The following is a 20,442-nucleotide window of genomic DNA, read 5'->3' as shown; positions in this document are numbered from 1 at the left end:
TGAAGACTATTTTTAAATCAGGCCGTATTAAAGATTACTGGAATATGACTTAACAGACAGACAATGGGTGCTGATGTTCCTGGATATGGTACTGCAGGACATATGTGCAGATATGAAAAATTTTCATCAGTGCCATGACTTTTTTGAGTAAAGATGAGAGACGTCCATTCAAGGCGGCAGTCATGATAAAGGTGTGATTTTTTTGGGACCTTGACTCTAACAATATAATTTAGGGTTTATGGTCTTCATTTAGCAGTTTTATGTGACCGGTCCCTCAGAATTTCTGAAGGCAAGATGAACTCATGGCTTGCGTTTTGATGGGCTGTCCTCCAAAAGGCAGAATTGGCAGTTGGTGACTAATAGTACTGTGAGATTGAATCCTGACATCTGCCCTGGCTTTCGGAATGAGGCTGTCACCTCCTTGAAACCATTTGTTCAGACCTGTGCTGCCTCCTGCAACCACATGAGGCAATGAGAAGGTAGGTATTGAACAGAAGCGATCTACCACCTTGAGGGTGCACCATTGACACAAGGTCATTGTAGACATTGTCAGATTGATTAGTCCTATCAGCTGCTCACATCTCACCTGTGCTATATGTCATAGTTGTTAGTGATAGTGACATATTAGCTACTAGGGATTACCAATCAGTACTGAGATCTAACTTTACCACCTTCTGTTAATTACATTTGTGGGACCTTGTAATCTGTCCCATTTATTAGTGTTGATATAATTTAATTTAACCTGAGAAATTTTTGACAAGTCCAAGGTTCAGGGAGTCACATTAAGCAAAGCTGATATTATTGATATTGTTTTTGCTTGGGTAGAAGAGTCAAGCTGCTCAGTTTTTGCTTGTATCATTTAATACTTTCTCAGTGATGGAAATTCCTTTATGATGTGTTCACCTCAGCAATTTATGAGAAAACAACTCATTGTTTTTATAGGACATACAAAACAGTAACTACCTGTTTGGTAAATCTCAATCTGTCCACACTGCCTTTTTCAAAACATTTTAAAATTAGTTGAGGATAAAAGGCCTGCACAGTGCTTTTTTCATGGGTTGTGTCAAGTGTTTAGATTACTGACATTACTTCCATTTTTACCAAAAAAAGGGTCACTGGTCAGTGTTGAAGAATGCAGTTAGCTTGCGTGACCACAATCAAAGCAAAGAGCTAATGAAAATACATGTAAGAAATGCACCAGAATTAGGCTGGCACTCCAGTATTGATTTCTTTAATTTAAACACAATGCAAACACACACACACTTTCAGAACCGCTTGTCCCATACAGTGGTTGCGGGGAACCAGAGCCTACCCAGCAAGTCAGGGCATAAGGCCGGAGGGGGAGGGGACACACCAGGGTGGGACACCAGTCTGCTGCAAGGCACCCCAAGCAGGACTCAAACCCCAGACCCACCAGAGAGCAGGACCTGGTCCAACCCACTGCACCACCATGCCCCCCTACAATGCAAACACACACACACATTTTCAGAACCGCTTGTCCCAGACAGGGTCGCAGGGAACCGGAGCCTACCCAGTAACACAGGGTGTAAGGCCGGAGGGGGAGGGGACACACCCAGGACAGGACGCCAGTCCGTCACAAGGCACCCCAAGTGGGACTCAAACCCCAGACCCACCGGAGAGCAGGACTGCGGTCCAACCCACTGCGCCACTGCACCCCCATCACAATGCAAACATTCCTGATAATTAACAAAATCAAAAACCACTGGCGCATAACACTGTGGTAAGTCTCTAAAACCCCTAAAACCATAGTTTCCAAATTTTAAAAAGTTGTGTGCAAATTACCAATCTGTGCTATTATGATTTTTTTCAAGCCCATCTCAATCACAGCAGAAGATGGCTATAGCAAGCTCCTAATGCCAAAAGATTCACATGGAATATTTTTTTCATTAATGGGCTGCTCATCATATTTTGAATTGATCATATTCAGCGCACAATGCGGACAGGGACATTGTTCAATGCCTTTCTGAGGTTTTTGCCACAGACGTTTGGCATGTTTGCGTTGCACTCAGAGGTGTAAGTTTGCCATATCTGCTGTAGTGAATGCACTAAACACACACACACACACACAGTGTCTACAACCGCTTGTCCCAAGTGGGGTCGCGGCAAGTCAGAGCCTAACCCGGCAACACAGGGTGTAAGGCTGGAGGGGGAGGGGACACAGCCAGGACAGGAACCAGTAACAGCTTTGTAACATAAATTTCAACAATTTATTTCATTATATCGTTTTGCTGGAGTTCTGATTTTCAGAAGGTATTGGAGTAACTCCTCCAAGATATTATTCATGAAGTATGGACATGAACAATGGACTTTGCATGTTCTTCCCGTGTCTGTGTGGGTTTCCTCCGAGTGCTCCGGTTTCCTCCCACAGTCCAAAGACATGCTGTTCAGGGTCCCCCACAGTGTGTGAGTGACACTGAAAGAGTGTGTTCCACTGATGTATGGATGAGTGACCCATTGTAAGTAGTGTATCTAGCAGTGTAAGTCACCACGGTGAATAAGGTCTGTGGGCTGGTAACACTGCACAGTATCCTTTGTAAGTTGCTTTGGAGAAAAAGCATCTGCTAAATAAATAAATGTAAATGTAAGTAAATTACAGATTCTTAATGCCTCTGAAGAATAAACACATAATTGAAAACACAATTTATTTCTATAAATTAAGGTGACTGTTATGAACATACATCCTTTCAGCTGAGGATTGGACTGAGGGAGGATTGCTCTAGTAATCAGAGGATTATTCTCAGAGCAAGACATATGGAAAAGGTTTTTCTCCTTTCTTTAATTCTTAATTATAGACTACAGTCATTATGGGCAAATAAAAATGTCACCTCATAATGTATTGTTAAACAGGCAAGTCTCATTTGTCATTTGTGCTTTCTTCTTCACTGCAGTTGAAGGAGCAAATCGTTTATCTGCATACATCACTAGAAGTTTTTTGTATGAAAAATTACAGCAGTAAGAATAATTATAACACCAATTCAATTTTTAGAAATAAGGCTGAATAATTATTTTAAATAAAATGTACTGATGATAATTCAACAATGATAACTGTACATTTTAAAATGCAGTCTGACCTCCTCTTCTATCTGTAGGCCTATGCTATGTAACCCAACAACCCAACAACCATTTCAGCTTTGGCTGTATATTCTCTGCTGAGACAGTTTTACTGTTGGAGTACACCCTGTCCTAACGCAACATCTATATGACATTCTCCTTCCCCTTGTGTGATCAGTATTCCTTGCTTGCTTTACATGCTTGTTGCCCCATGCAGAATTCAGTATATTTATGACATGTATGTCTTCTTGTAAAACAACTGAAAAATGCATAGATTCTGTAGAACAACCCTATGAAGTCTAAAAAACTCTTAGTTATAGGAGCAGTTTTGAATAAATCAATAAATCATTATAAGTTATGAATAAGTCATTTATGTAACTGTAAGACTACAGAAATTCTCTGGGTGTCTCAGTGTATTATTGTACAGAAGATACATATATACAATTAAATTTAGTATAGTATATATACAAAGTACTATACCATCCTATATTTCCTTTTTTCATTGTGAGGTTGCGCGTATTGCTTGGGAAAGGCTCCACAGCATTTACAGAAATAAATATGGGTACGTATGGCTATTTTTCTTCAGCTGGCTGGCTGTTCTGTTCTAGTATTCTCTTTTTTGATTTGGGATGCAATTTTATAAGCTACAAGACATAATCGAATGAACAGTAAAAGAGAATAATCAAACAAGAGCTAATACAGAAAAGTGGTGGATGTCAGGTCATCAACCCTTACACAACTATATAATTTAGACTGTATACTCTCAGCCCATGTATATATAATTTACTCAGACCCCAAGCAGCAGAGCATTTTATTATGGTAATGCAAAACTGAAAGGATTGAATTTGTCTGCAGAAAGTTATTTTTGTTTTTCATTTGTTGGTGTGTGTATCTGTGTGAAGTGTTGTTTAGTCATGGGGCCTTTAGTGCACCAAAAGCTCAGAATCAGACAGCGACCCATTCTGATCAAAGAGGAACACATGGAACTGTGACAGTATACAGTTTGTTTCTTTCTGCTTCCTGAATAATAAATGTTTTCATTTAAGTACAGTGGCTGATCCTGAAACTAAGGCAAATCTCTGAAATACAAACTTTGTTTCCTTAAATCCTGTAAATTTTAAACTGAATTGATTTGACTGCAGTGGGGGGGCGCGGTGGCGTGGTGGGTTGGCCCGGGTCCTGCTCTCCGGTGGGTCTGGGGTTTGAGTTTCGCTTGGGGTGCCTTGCGATGGACTGGCGTTCCATCCTTGGTGTGTCCCCTCCCCCTCCAGCCTTTCGCCCTGTGTTACCGGGTTAGGCTCCGGCTCCCCGCAATCCCGTATGGGACAAACAGTTTCAGATGATGTATGTGTGATTTGACTGCAAGTAAAGAAGTGCATAAGTGGATAACGTGCTTTTCCATTTGAAAGAATGATACTGTGAGCACACGACTAGCAGGTAAAGGGTTGTGTTTTTGGTCTGCAATAAATTGTACGATCAGCTAGTCCATCTTGTTCTCTGTCTGATGGATATTACCATAACACAAGAAACAAGAATGTTACTTAGAAAACTAATAATATGTTCTCATTCTGAGGGGGTGCGGTGGCGCAGTGGGTTGGACCGGGTCTTGCTCTCCAGTGGGTCTGGGATTTGAGTCCCACTTCGGGTGCCTTGCGACGGACTGGTGTCCCGTCCTGGGTGTGTCCCCTCCCCCTCTAGTCTTACTCCCTGAGTTGCCGGGTTAGGCTTCGGTTCCCCGCAACCCCCTATGGGACAAGCGGTTCAGAAAACGTGTGTGTGTGTGTGTGTGTGTGTGTGTGTGTGTGTGTGTGTGTGTGTGTTCTCATTCTGCAATAGCCAGATGAGAAAGTATGCTCTTTAATTGTCACAATGTATTACATATTGACCAGTTTACACGATTTTGTTAAAGATTAATAATTTTTTTAAACTGTCAGAAAAAATTTTTTTTTTGGAGTTCAGCATCTTACTTTTAATATGATTAAGCAAAAAACAATCTTCCCATCACCCTACAGAGAGGGTGTCAGCATGTTTTTAATTTTGACTTGTGAGGAGCTGATAAACAGAGAAATTAGGCACTCAAGCAAAAAAAATTGCTAAATGGCAGCACCATACAAATGAGCATAACACACCCTGAACATTCTTTGTTTATGATGTTCATGAAATTCTTTGCATTGCAATGTTTAAACTGTACACTTTTGAAAATTTAAATTTGTTTGTTTGTGTAATAAGCCCTTTTTAATACCTGCCATAAAACTGAAAAGGGCTGCTGCAGTGGTATACCACATAAATTGCCCTCAAGGATAGTTATCACTGCTCTCCATTTATCCCTAATTGCTCTCTAAGTCCTAATTCAGATTTTCTCTAGTAAAGTTGCAAAATGACCACCTAAAAGCATTGCCTCTTAAACATAATGTTGTAGGGGAACGATTATTTACAAACTTTTGCAAATTCAGTTTGTGTGAACCTGCATAGTTAATGCCAACTGAGTGGTAGCAAAGGAAGCATGGAAGTAAGGAAGAACGTTAGGTCCTAAAGCTCATCTCAGGATGCCAACCTTTACCCTTCAGGGTGGTGTACAGGTTAATGAACAACTCCCATGTGGACACAGGGAATTGTTGTAAATGGAAGTCCCCTTGTGGGCATGTCCTTACTATCCCTTGACCTGTGGTAAGTCTAATAACTGCTGTTTATAGATACACTCAATCAGTGGTCTATGAGTATAAGTCAGTGATAGATATCTTTCTATTATTGTTTCCCTGCACCATGCATATAGACAAAGATATACCTCTCCAGCCAGGGATGTGATGAAAGGTTGTGGTCTGGAAGAATATTCTATCTCTTTTGGCTGTAGATGGAAATGCTGCAGCATCTCTATGGGCTCCAGTTTGAAAGACTGCTATGTATCTCTTGGATAAGGAGAGAAGGGCTGGTTCATCTCTCTTGGCTGGTATTTGGAAGCCTTGTGTTTGTTTCTCAGCTGTAGATGGCTGCTCTTTCTCTCTGGGTCCTGGTTTGGAGGACTGATGCCACTCTTGGCAGATATATGGAAAGGCTGGTATGTCGCAGTGGGCTTTAGATGGAAATATTGGTCTGTCTGACGTTTGGAAGACTGGTGCATCTCTTGTCGCTCGTTTGAAGGCTGATCTGTCTCTCTGGCCCATGGTTTGGAAAGCTGATGTATTTTCTGGGCTGTGGATGTGAAGGCTGCTGTATCTCTCTGGACTGTGATTTTTAAGTGTGCTTTTTGTGTCTTAGTTATGGAAGGGATGGCTTGTATTTTCTGAGGCGATTATTTGGAAGGGCTATTTAATCTCTGTGCACTTTGGATGGAAAAGCTAATGTCTTCATAAGCTCTTCAACGGAAGGCATGTCTGGCCTGTAAGTGTCTCGGCCGGTGTATCCTTCAGGGGAGTCAGGGGAGTTGCTGTACCGTAGGTGCACCCTTCTTCTGTGACAAGTTGTCTATGTGCATTTGTCTCGAAATTGTGCCTTTTTTAATTCAGTCCAGCTGCAGGCTGGTTGGCACACCTCGAAATGTCTTCTGTTATTGCATGCAGTGTACTCTGCCCAAGCAGTGGAGTAGGTGTTCAAAAGCCCACAGTTGTTTTTCCAAAAAGATCCTGAGGTCCTGAGGTGACAGCTTTTCCTACTGTTGTTGGAGTTTGTTCTTCAATTATTTAGGAAGTCCTTCTATTGGCTAATAATTGACATAGCATCAAAGTCTTGATCAATATAAAGATTCTTTCTGAACCACAGCCTCAGCTCACAATTATAGTGCTCCAATAGGGTAATCTATGCCTTTTGAGAGTAAAATATAGCATTATTTTACTCTCTGCTTCACCACTGCTTTCTGTTCTTCCAATTCAGGATCAGAGTAGTCTGGACCTTAAGCACAAGGCAGAAGGTGCACTAGGCACCAGGCACAAGGCACACTAGAAGAACTAGGCACAAGGTGACATGGGGTTCACCCTGGATGCCAATGGATCACAAGGTAGCCACAAACATATAATCATTTTTAATAAAAAAATTTGTTTAATTAAAAAGCCTACCTGCAACTACTCAAGTAATGTATACTGGTTAATATGGTGATATGTGCAAATTGCCTGTACTCAAGAATCATGTGTCAACACCCAAATCTGTCCTCCTAATGAAATATACCTTTTGTATTGTGTGTATGTTGCTTTGCAGAAAAGCCTCTGCTAAATGAATAAATGTAAATGTAAATGTGCTGCAGTTGCTGGCCATTCTCCATTGGCTGTTCTGTTAAGTTTGCATAAGCAATGTGGCCATGATGTGCTTCATTGTGCGAGAGATGATGATGATGATGGTGATGATGATGATTTTTATTATTATGATTATTGTTATTATTGTTGTTATAGACACTTGAGTAGTTTTAAAGTTTCAAGGCTAGAAATAAAACATTGCACTTATATTTCTTCTTGTGTACATATCCTTGTGTCACACTCCTTTGTAACTCTGGTTTAACTCTCCTAGCCATATATTTTAATGTGATTTACAATAAGGCATATAAATAATGAAAGGGTGGCAGAGCAATTTTACAGCAACAGATGACTTCAGGCAGCTTGTTTTATAAAGTGCATTTAACACAGCGTGCTTTTCTTTTTTAGTTGTACTACTACATTTATGTGGCCAAATTCTTAGTTCCTATAAAACTGTATTAAGATTCTGTGGCGATCCAATAGTTTGTCTAGTTATTCAAATGATCAAATGGACAACCAGTTAGCAGTTACCAATGTGCCCATTAACTTAAGCTTCAAGTTTCCATATGAGGAGCACATGGGAATGCTCACATGGTTTAATTGTAGTGTCATGGTGGGATATACATAGTGCTATACCTTAGATCCCACTTATGTGTATCTGGAGGCTTCTACGAATTTCAGAATAAGAAGAATTTGTAGGGATGATTACAGTCAATTATGCACATCATCATAACACATTGTCCTATCCTAGGTGAGTAGTGAAATGCCTGAACTGAAAACAGACTCTCGATGTCTCAGTACATGTCAACACCACAACACTCAAATTGCAGTAAGCAAAGCTGAACTAGCTTCCCTAGCATATTAAAAGTTTCCCATTGTTTCCTAACCATTAGAAATGGCACCTCTGGCATGTCTCCGTAGTGTGAATAGTCAATGTGTCTGTTAGTTATCATTGTCACTGCTTATTAAACCTAGATGGTTATCTCAAGGGAGAGCTTGCTGAGAGAGTTTAATACCACTGTCAATCTTGCCTCTGCCTCCAGCCTTTCATTTGTATGCTAAATAAAAAAGATCTCTCATAAGGGAAGGAGTGACATACAGTAAGTTCCATTTATTACGAAGGGGTTTTACGTGTGTGGAGTAGTAAAAAGTACACATTACTTGCATCTAGTAATGAACAAAGAATGCTATACTTGTGTCACTGTACTGCAAATCTGTTTTACCAAATCAAAGCAGCTTTGAAAATTTCTTTTGCAAATTAACTTCCCAAATTACCTCACGGAAAATTACCTTCAGTATTCAGTATGTGGCTGAAATGTTTGATGCCTGAGTTTGAGTCCACATACAGAAAAAATTCAATCCAACACATTTAACGTTTGTTGTTTTGTAAACCTGTACGGAGTGTTAAGTCTGACTGAACTACTTTCACCCCTGGGGCTGCAGGTTTTGCTGTGTCCAAGTGTGTGGGATTGTGCACAGAGGGTTGCAGGTTCAAGTTCTCAATGGAACAGGGAAGTTCTGCCCTAGTGCCCTTGTACTGCATCTTAACCAGAAAAACCTCAGCCTGTGAAATTTCAAAGCTCTGTAAAAAAAAAAAAAAGTTTCTTGGAGTGTGTGTGTTCTGCAGTGATGAGAAGAACAGCGTGTGAACTCAGTGTTCTGCAGCCATGTTGTCTGAACGCAGAACCGATGGTTGTTAAATCCCCCATGGCTCTGTCCTTCCCAGGGGTTGGCTGCAGGGCACCACAGTTGGCAACAGTCAGCTGTGTAAAAATCACTCATAGCATGAAAACTGTGGTCATGTGGCCCTCAGTGCCCCCCAGGCCCCTAATACCATTCCAAACAACAACCGATAAAACAGCAGAGGTAATCTGTCACCAGATATCAGAGTGTAGCTTTACCTGAAGAAGCTCTTTCAGCAATCAGTCAGCTTTCATTTTGCCAGAATGTTTCCCAAACCAGGCACGTCCTCACTAGGCTTCTCTGGGGCTAATGTGAACATGAGACATTTGTTCAGTATTTCAAAAACCTTCTGTTGTTCTAATACCCTGCTTGTTGGTAGATCAAAGTTCGTTCCAGTTAAGTTAAAATTGGATTGAACTTTACTTCTGTGGGGCAGTCAAAAAAGACAAAATATAATAATGGAGCATGTTTAGCTAATAGCCACTACATCACATTAAATCTCAATATTTTACTCTGTTTTTTTTTTACATATTATTCAAATACCAGAAAAAAAGACATGAAAATTGAAAATGAAAGAAACCTTGCTTTTGTGAGAAATAATGTATTTCTGAGGAATAACCTTGATAGGTATTTTCTTGCTGTTGCCTTTGAGATATTAGTCGGACCCATAGAAAACATCGCGAAACAGCATTCCTGCTCACACGGGCCAAGACTGGGGTCAACCTTGCATATTACACACATTTTGATCTTGTGCTAAGGGCAGACATCCAAAATATTTCCCAACACACACTACTGAATAATGAACTGTGCATCACAGAAGCACAATGCCTGCATGCACTTTGCCCTCCGAGCGGCCAGGTGGGCCTTTTTGGCTTCGGACTGCTGCGCATGTCAGTTCTCTGGCCAGAAGAAAAAGGGTGAAGTAGAAGTTAGGACTCTCAGCTTTGCCTTTCTGCTACCTCTAGTTAGCTACTAGATCCTCTCAGTCGCCTTGATCAGCCAGTGATTCAGGCCTTGCAATGTGACCTCCTAAGTGTCCCAGTCCCCAGTACCCATAGGTGGGCTGGGATGGGACTGTGGATGGGTTGTTCATTGATGTTACAAAAAAAACTGAGAAAAGCAGTGACAGAGGTTGTACAGCAGAAGCCTTTAGACCAATTCGGCCATCACTGTAACTGCTTTCTTCTTTAACGTTACCAAAAAAGTTTTAAAAAAAATATTTTCTATTTCCAGTGCATTTTAAACTTGATGGCATAAAAAAGATGAGTTTTCTTTATAGCATAAATTATTTAATGCACGTTTATGAAAAAAATAGGTTTATATACTGTATCATAAAAGTCAAAACAAGACATCAACATAGGTTAACAATAACTGTTTTCTCTGAGTTCATTCATGTAGATATTACACATTGCTATCTTTTTATTCTTTTTACTTCAAACATATTATTGGCCCTTTTGGAACTAAATCTTACTTTAATTATCGAGCGAAAGAAGTTGTTTTCAGATTTACCTTTACATTATTCATTTAGCAGATGCTTTTCTCCAAAATGACGTATATCATGCAGAAAAACACGAGTGCATTACATCAAGAGAAAGACTTTAATGCAGATGCGTGATTCTAAGCACAGTTCATTTGATACATTCCACCATTTGAACTTTTTTTTTGAAAAATTTTATTTGCAAAAATGTCTGGGGGATTAAAGGCATATTCATGTTAATAAAAATAAATACAGACATTTAAGAGATATTTTTCAACATAAATATATTTTATTTTCACCATTTACTTCCTCAAATATCAGAGGTAGGTTGCCTTAGTCTCGCTGGATTGACAAAACAGTACAGCAGCACAAAGTTAATCAGTATGCCAGGAAATTCAGAACACTTATGATCCAGTTAATATAATTCATCTTCATTATGTGCAAATTACAATATTAATCGTAGCAGCAATAGGAGATTCTGCTGCATGATGAGCACCTATTGGAACTACATCTGGAAAAATTCCAGCATTTAGAAAATACTTATTGAATGCTTAGACAGCACCAGATAAAACTTTCTACTGTATGTCACCTATTAATATAATGTTTAATTTCTAAATAAATGCTTAATTTGTAATTACTGTGATTTTTTTAGTTATTTTTGTAATGACTATAAGCACACAAATTCAGGTGATTAAGGTTAGAACATTTTAGTCTTAGTTCTTGAGAAGGGTCCTCTACAGTTGTACCAGTACAGCTGGATAATCATAGAATCATGCCTTATGTTGCATTCATTTAATTTTTATTGAATTCAGCACAGTGTATGGTTAAAATAACCATTGTTCTCTTGTTGTGAAGAAAACCAAAAAACAATTTCCCACAAAACCAATGCGATTATCCAGGTGTTCCATTTTTTCCTGCTAATATGTGCTGCTGCTTACTTGTTTGTCTGCTTTGTGACTACCTTCATCATTGAGGTAGCAGCATTATTTTCCATCTCTTCTCCAAATGTCAGGTCTGGAGCAGTTAAGCCTTCCACTCTCTTGTGTTTACCTCCCAGCTCTTCTGAGATGCCCCTCAACACTCATTCTAAAGGTGCTGGCTGCTTGCTTGTAATTGCCTTCTTGTGAATCCATGGGCTACAGTCACGGGGGGAAACAGGACAATATTCTGTCTCATTAGAGGCCCCGTCAATTGCCAACCACAAATTAGTTCAACCACAAAGACAATTTTGGTTTGTAAACCATTCTGAAATGGCCTTATGATATTTTTAGTGTGGGAAAGTACAGAATAAAGAAGACTCCCAAGTGCTTAATTTGGCTGACTTCAATTTTTTGTGTGTTTCTAGCGAAGCATTTTAGCAAATTCGGGTTGGCTCTTATCTAAAACAGCCTCAGCTTATTGAATTGACTTTCCTTACCTTTTCAGTGTAACCAAGGTATTTAATGGTACCGCTGAACTGTGTCATTTACAATGTATGTTATAAAAGTCATTATTAAACTCAACAGGAGCTTGGCTCTTCTTGTCATTTTGATAATAAGTGTGTATGGGAAGTAAATTGCTTTTATCATTTTTTAATCACACTTTAGGATCCATATTTGTCTGGTCTGCCTATTAGCACTGTATGAGAATAGCTGATAAACGGGAATATCTTTAGAATTCTGTGCTTTACAGTGTCCATTCCATGTATCTCCATGCTCTTGACCGGCACCCAGCTAAGGCACATTCCTTGTGAGCCACACAGCTGTCATTCCCCATTTTTGACCTAGAATCCAAAAGCACAAAAAACAACACTAGCTTAATTCCCTTGGAAAGGTGGTATAGATGGTAGGGATCTGCCGCTCAGGTGCACACTACCCCATTTAGTGCATCATTGGCCTGTGGGCTGCTGGTTGCCAGCACTGATGGATTTGTCACTTGTCCAGTCAACACTTAGCCCTCTCACCAGGTGCCAGTTCACTTGCAGAATAAAAAGAAGGCTGAGTTGGCGAGGTCATGGACTAGAGAAGCATACATCAGTTTCCATCTACCTCCTAGCAGACCCAGGGGATGATGTACCAGTCAAACCTGAGAAAAGGGTATGACTAAAGTGGCAGGAATATGTAAAGCAAAAAAAACCAACAAAAATCTAATTCACATTCATTCTCCTTTTAAAGTCAAATGCATTTATAAGCTTTCTATTGAAATATTAGTGATTTTTTTTTCTTGATGGATTTTTTTTTTTTTTTTAAGTTCTTTTATTGCACATTTTTTGTTCATTCACTGTTGACACTGATGTATAACACACAAGCATGGACAGAAGTTAAATGTAATTCAGCTGCAGTATGAAAATCTGGAATAAGATTAATAGGCATGTTTTCTACAGTGTTGTTGCTGTACATTCTGTCTCCATAACAATGTTTTCTGTAATATTTCAAAGAATATCCTCTGAAACTGGAGTTCCAGATGCCCTAAATTGGGTTTTGTGGAAAAACTGTCAATTATTTAGCCTAAAATTATTATCTGAAGCAAGTAACTGTCGCTGATGACCGTTTTAATGGGCTTGCGAAGACAAAAAGCCCTATTAAAGGGGTTTTCTCCACAGGAGATAATAATAGATTGGTTCCTTACCAGCAGAGACGTAAGACTATGTTTTACCTTCAGGCATAGCAGAGCATGTTTTTCCAGCTCTTTTACTGTTCCTGATTATGAAACAATGTCAGGGACGAAATACATTTCAGAAATTCAATTAAAACAAGGATGGGTTGTGTATAGTCAAAGTCAAGTCATATATTTATCTAGAAACTTTTAATGCCTTTTTTGTAATAAACACAGGGCCATGCTACGGATGTGACACTGCGTTTTTACAATGAAATCTGAAATTCAGCCTGCGTTTTTGTTCTTTTAAGAAGTAGCTTATCCTGTTTGTATATGTCATCTACCGGGAAATAACATCTGTGAGAAGTTAAAGAATAAAATAAAATAAGAAACAGAGGCCCAATAACTTTCTATATCACCCATGAGAGACTTTGGACTCTTGGATTGATTTAAAAACTTTCTCAGCTTTTGTAAAGCAGGATCCAATCTTAAATAGATATGGATTCTTGTGACTGCGTATTACCACAGGCTTGGTGCAAACTTACATTTTCTCAGATAACAAAGACCACGGAGGGAAATAGGTACTTGAAAAAAGAAAGACCACATGTTCGCTTTGACTGAGAGGCCTGACCCATATAGTAAGCACATGTTCCAACATGTGGTTTTTGCAGTTGAGAACTCTGTAGTGATTTTCACTTTGCCATAATCCGCCTGTAATCCTTCATGCCCGGATTCCTCTCCTTTTGTTATATACAGCCACTTCCACATGAAGGATTCTGAAAACCTCTTGCTCCTGTGTTATTGTTATCTGTGTTTAACGTTGACTGTGACTAACAAATAAAATTTACATTGCTGCCCCTGATCTCTTCCAGATTTGGAAAACTTCAAGACGCAGAAACGGAACTCGGTGTTGGTGCGTGAGGGGCAGGGAGTCGTACTGCTGTGTGGTCCTCCAGCCCACTCTGGAGGTAGGTTGAACCCTCCCAGCAAGAGAGTTTCTGATGCTGTGAATAGGACCTAAATTGATGGTGTATGAAAACTCAGTACAGTTGGTCGTATTCTTGAACCTGAGGTGAGCTTTCTCAGAAAGTATTCTGCCTGTTTAAATAAGTAATGTGTCAATCTTTTTTTTTTAAATAAATATATAAATCATTACAATTCTGTAAAAACTATTTTTTGGCCCAACAAAAAGACCAAATAAAGCTATCAATCATGATTCAATTTTGTATTGTTTTCATCTCCAGAATTTAGTATCTGAGGAACAATATGTGTATAGAAATGTGCAAATGACAGAAAATCTAATCAATTCTACTTGTCTTCCTCACACAAATGCAGCTTTTTGCACGTATTCCAGAACATCTGAAGATTCCACATGTACTTTTAAGGTGCTTTAATCAAGGGGTGGGGGCACAGTGGCTCAGCAGGTTTGGCCATTGCACGCTCTGTGGTGGCTGGGGTTCAAGCCCTGCTTGGGGTGCCTTGCAGCAGACTGGCGTCCTGTCTGGGATGTATCCCTTTGGCCTTGCACCCTGTGTTGCCGGGTACGCTCCAGTTTTCTGCAACCCCGCTCGGGACAAACAGTTGTAGACATTGGTTGGTAATCGAGGGCTTTTTCCCTGAATTCAGTGACACTATGTCAGAGTTAAAGAGTTACTAAAGCATTTTTTTATCCAAATGCAGAAGACAGTGGGTGTGACTTTATTGGTTGTAGGTGGGAAAGGAGTCTGTTGCCATGGCAGCCGGAGAAGTCATTTATCTGACTGAGACCCTGAGCCTGTCCACATACCTTGGTTGGCCTAATCTTCTCTCAGAAACAGTGCTGTTTGCGTCTGTCCATCTCTGCCCTGCCAATGTGCACTCACCTGAGAAATTACCACTGACAGCCTCTGTCCTACACAAGCTCCCATTATCCACAAACTCCTGTGGCGGTAGGAGGGTCCAGATGCCCTTCACACCCCTTTTGGATCAACACTGATCACTGCTGTAGGGCCTCTTAACAGAAGACTATTGTAAGCAAGCAATGCAGGACAAAAGGACTGAGTTTTTTTAGAATAAATAAAATGATGAAATGATACAAAATGCATTTCATACTTTTATTTCAGTACATTTAATTGATGAAAAATATTGGTCCCTGCTGGATTGTGAGAAGTGTTAGGCAGGTAACTGTATAAAGTTTTTAAATATGCAGATTAAGCTCTTCAAAATAAGGAGAATGAGGTAGCTGAGGGCCAAATTTTCATTATAGAGTTAAAAGTCAAAATCTTTATACAATGTGTATACAGTGAGCCAGTAGAATTTCAGTTTGCCGTGGTTTGCACCTCAGGTGACGTATATGGACGTATATGTAGAACCGTAAAGGGTGATAATTGCGGTTCACATGGCCTGCTTACATCATGGTTGAGCATCTAAGCCTCACTTCTCCTTGTCATCTTCAGTGATGATGTATCACAGAACAATGGCTAGAACACTGATTTATTTAACACCTGCTCTCATTATTCCAGATTGACCCTGTGTCAGGCCCAGAGTACCAGAGGACAGCCTATTAGAATTTAATAGTGTTGGCTTTGCCTTATTTTCCTATTGTCGCTGACCTGCTGCTCCTCCTCTGTGCTGTGTGAAGACTGGACTTTCAGGACTTACATTATTTTACCTTTTTAACTCCATGTGACGCCAGCGTTTCGGGGAGCGGGAGGATGGATCCAGATGCATGATCGTTCAGGCCGCAGTTCTTGGGGTGAAGCGAAGATCATACTCGGGACAGGCAAAGGATTAAAACCAAGGGGCGAACGTCATTCCAAGGGTGATCCAGAGACGTGGTCGGACGGACAAGCGATGGTCGTGGCCGTGGGAGACAGGATACAAGGACAGGGAGACGAGCGAGGAAGAACAAGGAAGGGAAACATAGAGAGCAGGACAGGAAAGGTACGATCGCGGTACGGACAGCTGTCTTAATGAGATACCACAACCAGGGAGTGGTGGACTGCTGCCCTTTATACCCAGCTGCATTGATTGTGACCAGGTGCTTGCTGTTGTGCTGAGGATGTAGTCATGACACTTGAAATGTTACAGGCAAAAAGCTATTCACTTTTAATCTATAAATATCCTTATGTTGCAGTAAAAATGCTGTAGTGAAGTTATTAAATATACCCATTTATACAGCCTGGTAATTTTCACTGTGTCAGCTGACGATTAGTACCTTGCTCAAGGGTATTACAGAAGGATGTGGGACTCAGTCCGCTGTTCTCTGACTGCAGGGTAACAGCTTTAACCACAATGCTACCCACTGCCTCACTCTAGCAGTTACTTTGTTTTCTCCAGAAATCATATGTAAAGACATAAGCTAAATTTTATGTAATGTTTGCTATATATATATATATATACACATATATATATTCTTTCTACACATTTATTCACAAATTTTCCAGGAATGCTGCATGTTGCGTTTTGCAGCTGAGCTGTGATAGGAGACCTTCAGTGAAAATACCCAGAAAGTCATATGCTTCTGTAACAGCTTTATGTGAGATGTATGTCCTGAGTAATGTTCCCTCGGGGTTAGCCATTGTTTTGTAAAATCTCTGATGATCTGCTAAGTACAATGCATTTCACTGCTCATCACAGCGTTTGCTTTTCCATTGTTTGACCAGAAATGGGGGATCAAAACAAGTCAAAACTGAAATTTACATTTCATGCTCAGTCATGTTCAGAGCTTCCAGGAAACACCTTGGGCTCCTGCTCCTTCATGTTTGTCTGCGCATGTGAGCATGTCACGGATGCACCCAGACACCATGTATAAGGAATTAAGCACAGATCATTGGGTTAGATGTGCAGCTGGCTTCGAGTGGCACAGGGCAGACGAGCAGTAATTAGCGTAACTGCTATGTGTCGCAGCAGCAGCAGGTGCCACTGTCTATCGCGTTGTCTCCCAGAGCGCATCTCTTCCAGGGCACCAAGTCGAGATGACAAGCAACAATTACTGTGACACAACGGGACATGCCAGTTGTCAGTGACAACAGCCCCCCTGGATGATGAAGTGGTGCCCCACCATCCTTTGGGGAGGTGTGCCACAAGGTTCTCAAACTGAGACAGAGTCTCACAGTGCCAGCAGGGGCTGTCAACTGCCCAGACTGCTGCCAAGGTCTGGACCCTGGTGATTCATGTCTTGATGGGCCTCCCTGTGGGTACATGCACACTCCATCTCCAGCACACATAGGCCATGTTAAGGCTCTAACTGTTTTACTGAAGAGGAAATAACTGTCACGCTTACGCCATAATATCCCAGTGTCCGTTATTGTGACCCCTTTTCTGTCAGTTCATAATATTATTGATGGATAGTAATCATCACAATGAATCTGGATTTACAGTCGTGGAAAAATGACCAGCTGTCCTGTCGTAAGATACTCAAGTCAGTCAACCAGGAGCTCAATCATCCACAGTGCAGCAGTGTGGAGTAAACACTTAAAAACCTGGCATTTGGTCCAAAGGTTTCAAAGTTCAATGCCTAAAAGAGCAGCACTGTTGTGAGCTTGACCAAAATATTTACAATGAATTGCTTCAAGAACACTGCAATGTACTGATCTGTCGAGGGTGTGCCCCCCGCCCCCCCAGCCTTGCAGCCATTGATTCTGGGATAGGCTCCAGGCTACAGCAACCATGAGCAGGACAAATGGTTGTAGTGAGTGAATGAGTCAGTCAGTCAGTCGGTCGGTCAGTGAGTCAGTGAGTCAGTGAGCGTTTCAAGAATAACAAGATAAAGGTAGACAGCTTTAAGCTCTTCTGCGTAGCTCACTCGGTTTTTTCTGCAGAGAGTAAAGTAATATCCTCTTCTCATGAAATCCTGATGAGTGGTGATGAAGCAATTAATTTGGCAAATTGCAGAATACAGGCATATGAGGTGTTAAACCTGCAGTGAACACCCTGATCCCCCACTAGGAGTAAGCTTTCTGCACATGTTGTTTCAGGGAAGCATAAGTGTTCTTTTGCAGGTGTGACATTTTGTGGAACGAGCCTCTCCTGTGTGGCCACTGTTTTTCTCTCACTTTGCCTCCTCTGTGCCGCTTCGACACCAGCTCACGTCACACGCAGAAGCTCCTGTGACCCCGTGCACAAACACAAATCCCCTCCGCGACAAAGGGATCTCATCTCCAAGGGGCTCGGATGTCAGCTACTGCCCAAGGAACAAATAAATCAACAGAAGACAGTTGGGCAGTGGAAATCTTCAGTGTACAGTGTTGTGCGCCTGCTTATGTGTGTGTGTGTTGTGTGTTTCAAAATGTGTCAGGGAAAACGCATTAATTGAGATCGGCTCATTCGCCCCACAACTCCACCATGTTGCCGGCGGGGGTGGTCCCCTTGGGAGTAGGAAGCGGAAAACACAAGCACATGTGCTGCCTGGGGTTTCACATTCGTTAGGCTTTTTTCCCAATCCTTGTCATAAGAACAGCTTGTATTTAATAACTGTAATGGTTTGTAGACACACTATCTTTCCTCGCGATTGTGCGTTTCTTCGTAAATATACATATTGTTTTGTAAACAGCAGTTTTTTTTTTTGTTTTTTTTTTTTTTTTCCCGTCGCATACCTTTATCATGTCCTTGCTGGCAGAACATAATTGTGGCATAATCATCTGTCAGGTAAACAATGGAAAGCACATTTGTGCTGCCATGCTGTGATCGAATCCAAGGTTTCCCACCGGATTTAGCATCGGGATGTAATGATTAATCTCTCATGGGAACAGACAAGCTGTTGTATTAGATAATATGACTGGAGATGTGACTGCAGGCTGAATGTACTTTAGGTGTGACAGCAAAAATGCTGTGGTTTGCCCAGAAACATGGGAACTCCTTTGTCCGGGCAGAATATAATCCGCAAACCAAGCAGGAAGAAGTAATTTATCTAAATATATGCTGATATGCATATATTTAGTTTTCAATGAAATATACAATGTTGTCACGAACAGTACCAGTCAACGCTTCGAGTACACTGGCAGGAATTTATGTTTTTCATTCTTTATTTTCATAAGGTATTTGGTTAACAAGTTTGATCAGGAAACGAGCCGTGCCTTCCATTAATTCCCATGGATATAAGATACCTAAGGGTTGCTTTGCATTCCTCCTTTGTCCAGTTCATCCCATACAAGTAGTGCTCATGTTTCCCAGGTGTGGCATGAAACTTGGAAAATGTGTTGATGCATACTTGAAATTACATGGATTATGTGGATCACAAAATAGCCAACATGTTTAGACTGAATTGATCCAATGGCTTTATAAACATGATCATGCTGCATAAAGATCCTTTAATTTTGCTCTCCAATGTAGATGACATATCTGGCTTAGTCTCGACACGTTTCACTTTTTCTGTGGAGCAGTAGTTAGAGAACTAGGCAGGTGGCCTTTCTGAAAGGCACTGGAGAACATCCAGTTCAGTAAATGGTAAGATATGCATTTGGGTCAGCCTGACTGCTTAGCAACTCAATAGTCATGATCTTGGTGACAGCTGTGTAATAAAAATGGCAAACTATGGGAGGGTTCAGTATTAGAGCAATGATGTATGTTATTTAGGCCTTCATTGGTACTGATGGTGTGCCCTTGCAGCTTTCAAAAAAGCCCATATTTAGCATTCTTAGTTTGTTTGGTTTTAACATTAATCTTAACCAAAGTAGTTTAAACCTATAGCATTTTGAAAAGTACTGTTGTATTGGCATTGCCAGCTGTAATTGCCTTCAAATACTTTATTAGGTGATGTTTTGCTGAAGGTAGGCTGCAGCATGACCACTTTGGATGCAAATGCGGCTCTGGCAGATGAGTTAGTAATGAACATTTCCCTGGCTTCTCCTAATGTCCTACAGCGTGAGGAACTGATCCAAAACACTAAGGCACAGCAATCTGAAGTAAGCCACCACATACCCAAGAGGATTATGACTAATTGAATATTGGGAGGAGTTATATAACTTTCAGCTGCTTCCCAGATGAATTACAACCAATGAGTCTGAAACTGTCTCCTTACTATGATCTGCTTCATAAGATGGTTTCCTATTTCTTAGCCAATAATGTCAAGAAAAGAGTAAGCAAACAATGTTTTCTCTTCCAAAAATTACAGCAAAAAGCCCTGTAGCTGTAGCTATAGCAATGCAGTCAATGTGCATTTTTTTTTAAATGCTGTACAGTCATCGTCTCCTAGAAATTAGACCATGCAATAAGCAAAGGATCAATGCCGTTTCAAAGCCTTAGAAAAGAAAAACTAATGTCTATGCTGGTGTCAGCAGGCTAAGTATTCTGCCTTAGCAATGAAAAAAAATAGTAAACCAAAATACCAGTGCCATAGTAACTGGATACCAGTCCCAGTCCTGCCAGCTGCCTCCTGAGTATTTTAAAGTGTCTAGTTTACAATTAAATGCCATACCACTAAATAGCATAATATAT

General features: G+C 40.6%; 1 protein-coding gene across 1 annotated transcript in view; it reads left to right on the top strand.

Annotated features, from left to right (window-relative positions):
• LOC108939516 (contactin-4-like) overlaps window positions 1-20,442 on the top strand; it is a 123,957-nt gene that overhangs the window by 37,978 nt on the left and 65,537 nt on the right. The window contains exon 5 of the mRNA XM_018760910.2: window positions 13,899-13,994. Within this exon, the coding sequence (XP_018616426.2) occupies window positions 13,899-13,994 (96 nt within the window). The remainder of the gene's footprint in view (window positions 1-13,898; window positions 13,995-20,442) is intronic.

Source organism: Scleropages formosus, chromosome 2 (genome assembly GCF_900964775.1).
Source record: "Scleropages formosus chromosome 2, fSclFor1.1, whole genome shotgun sequence".
Taxonomy (NCBI): Eukaryota; Metazoa; Chordata; class Actinopteri; order Osteoglossiformes; family Osteoglossidae; genus Scleropages; species Scleropages formosus.
The sequence above is the reverse complement of the archived record's forward strand: the minus strand, read 5'-3'. Positions and strand labels throughout refer to the sequence as shown.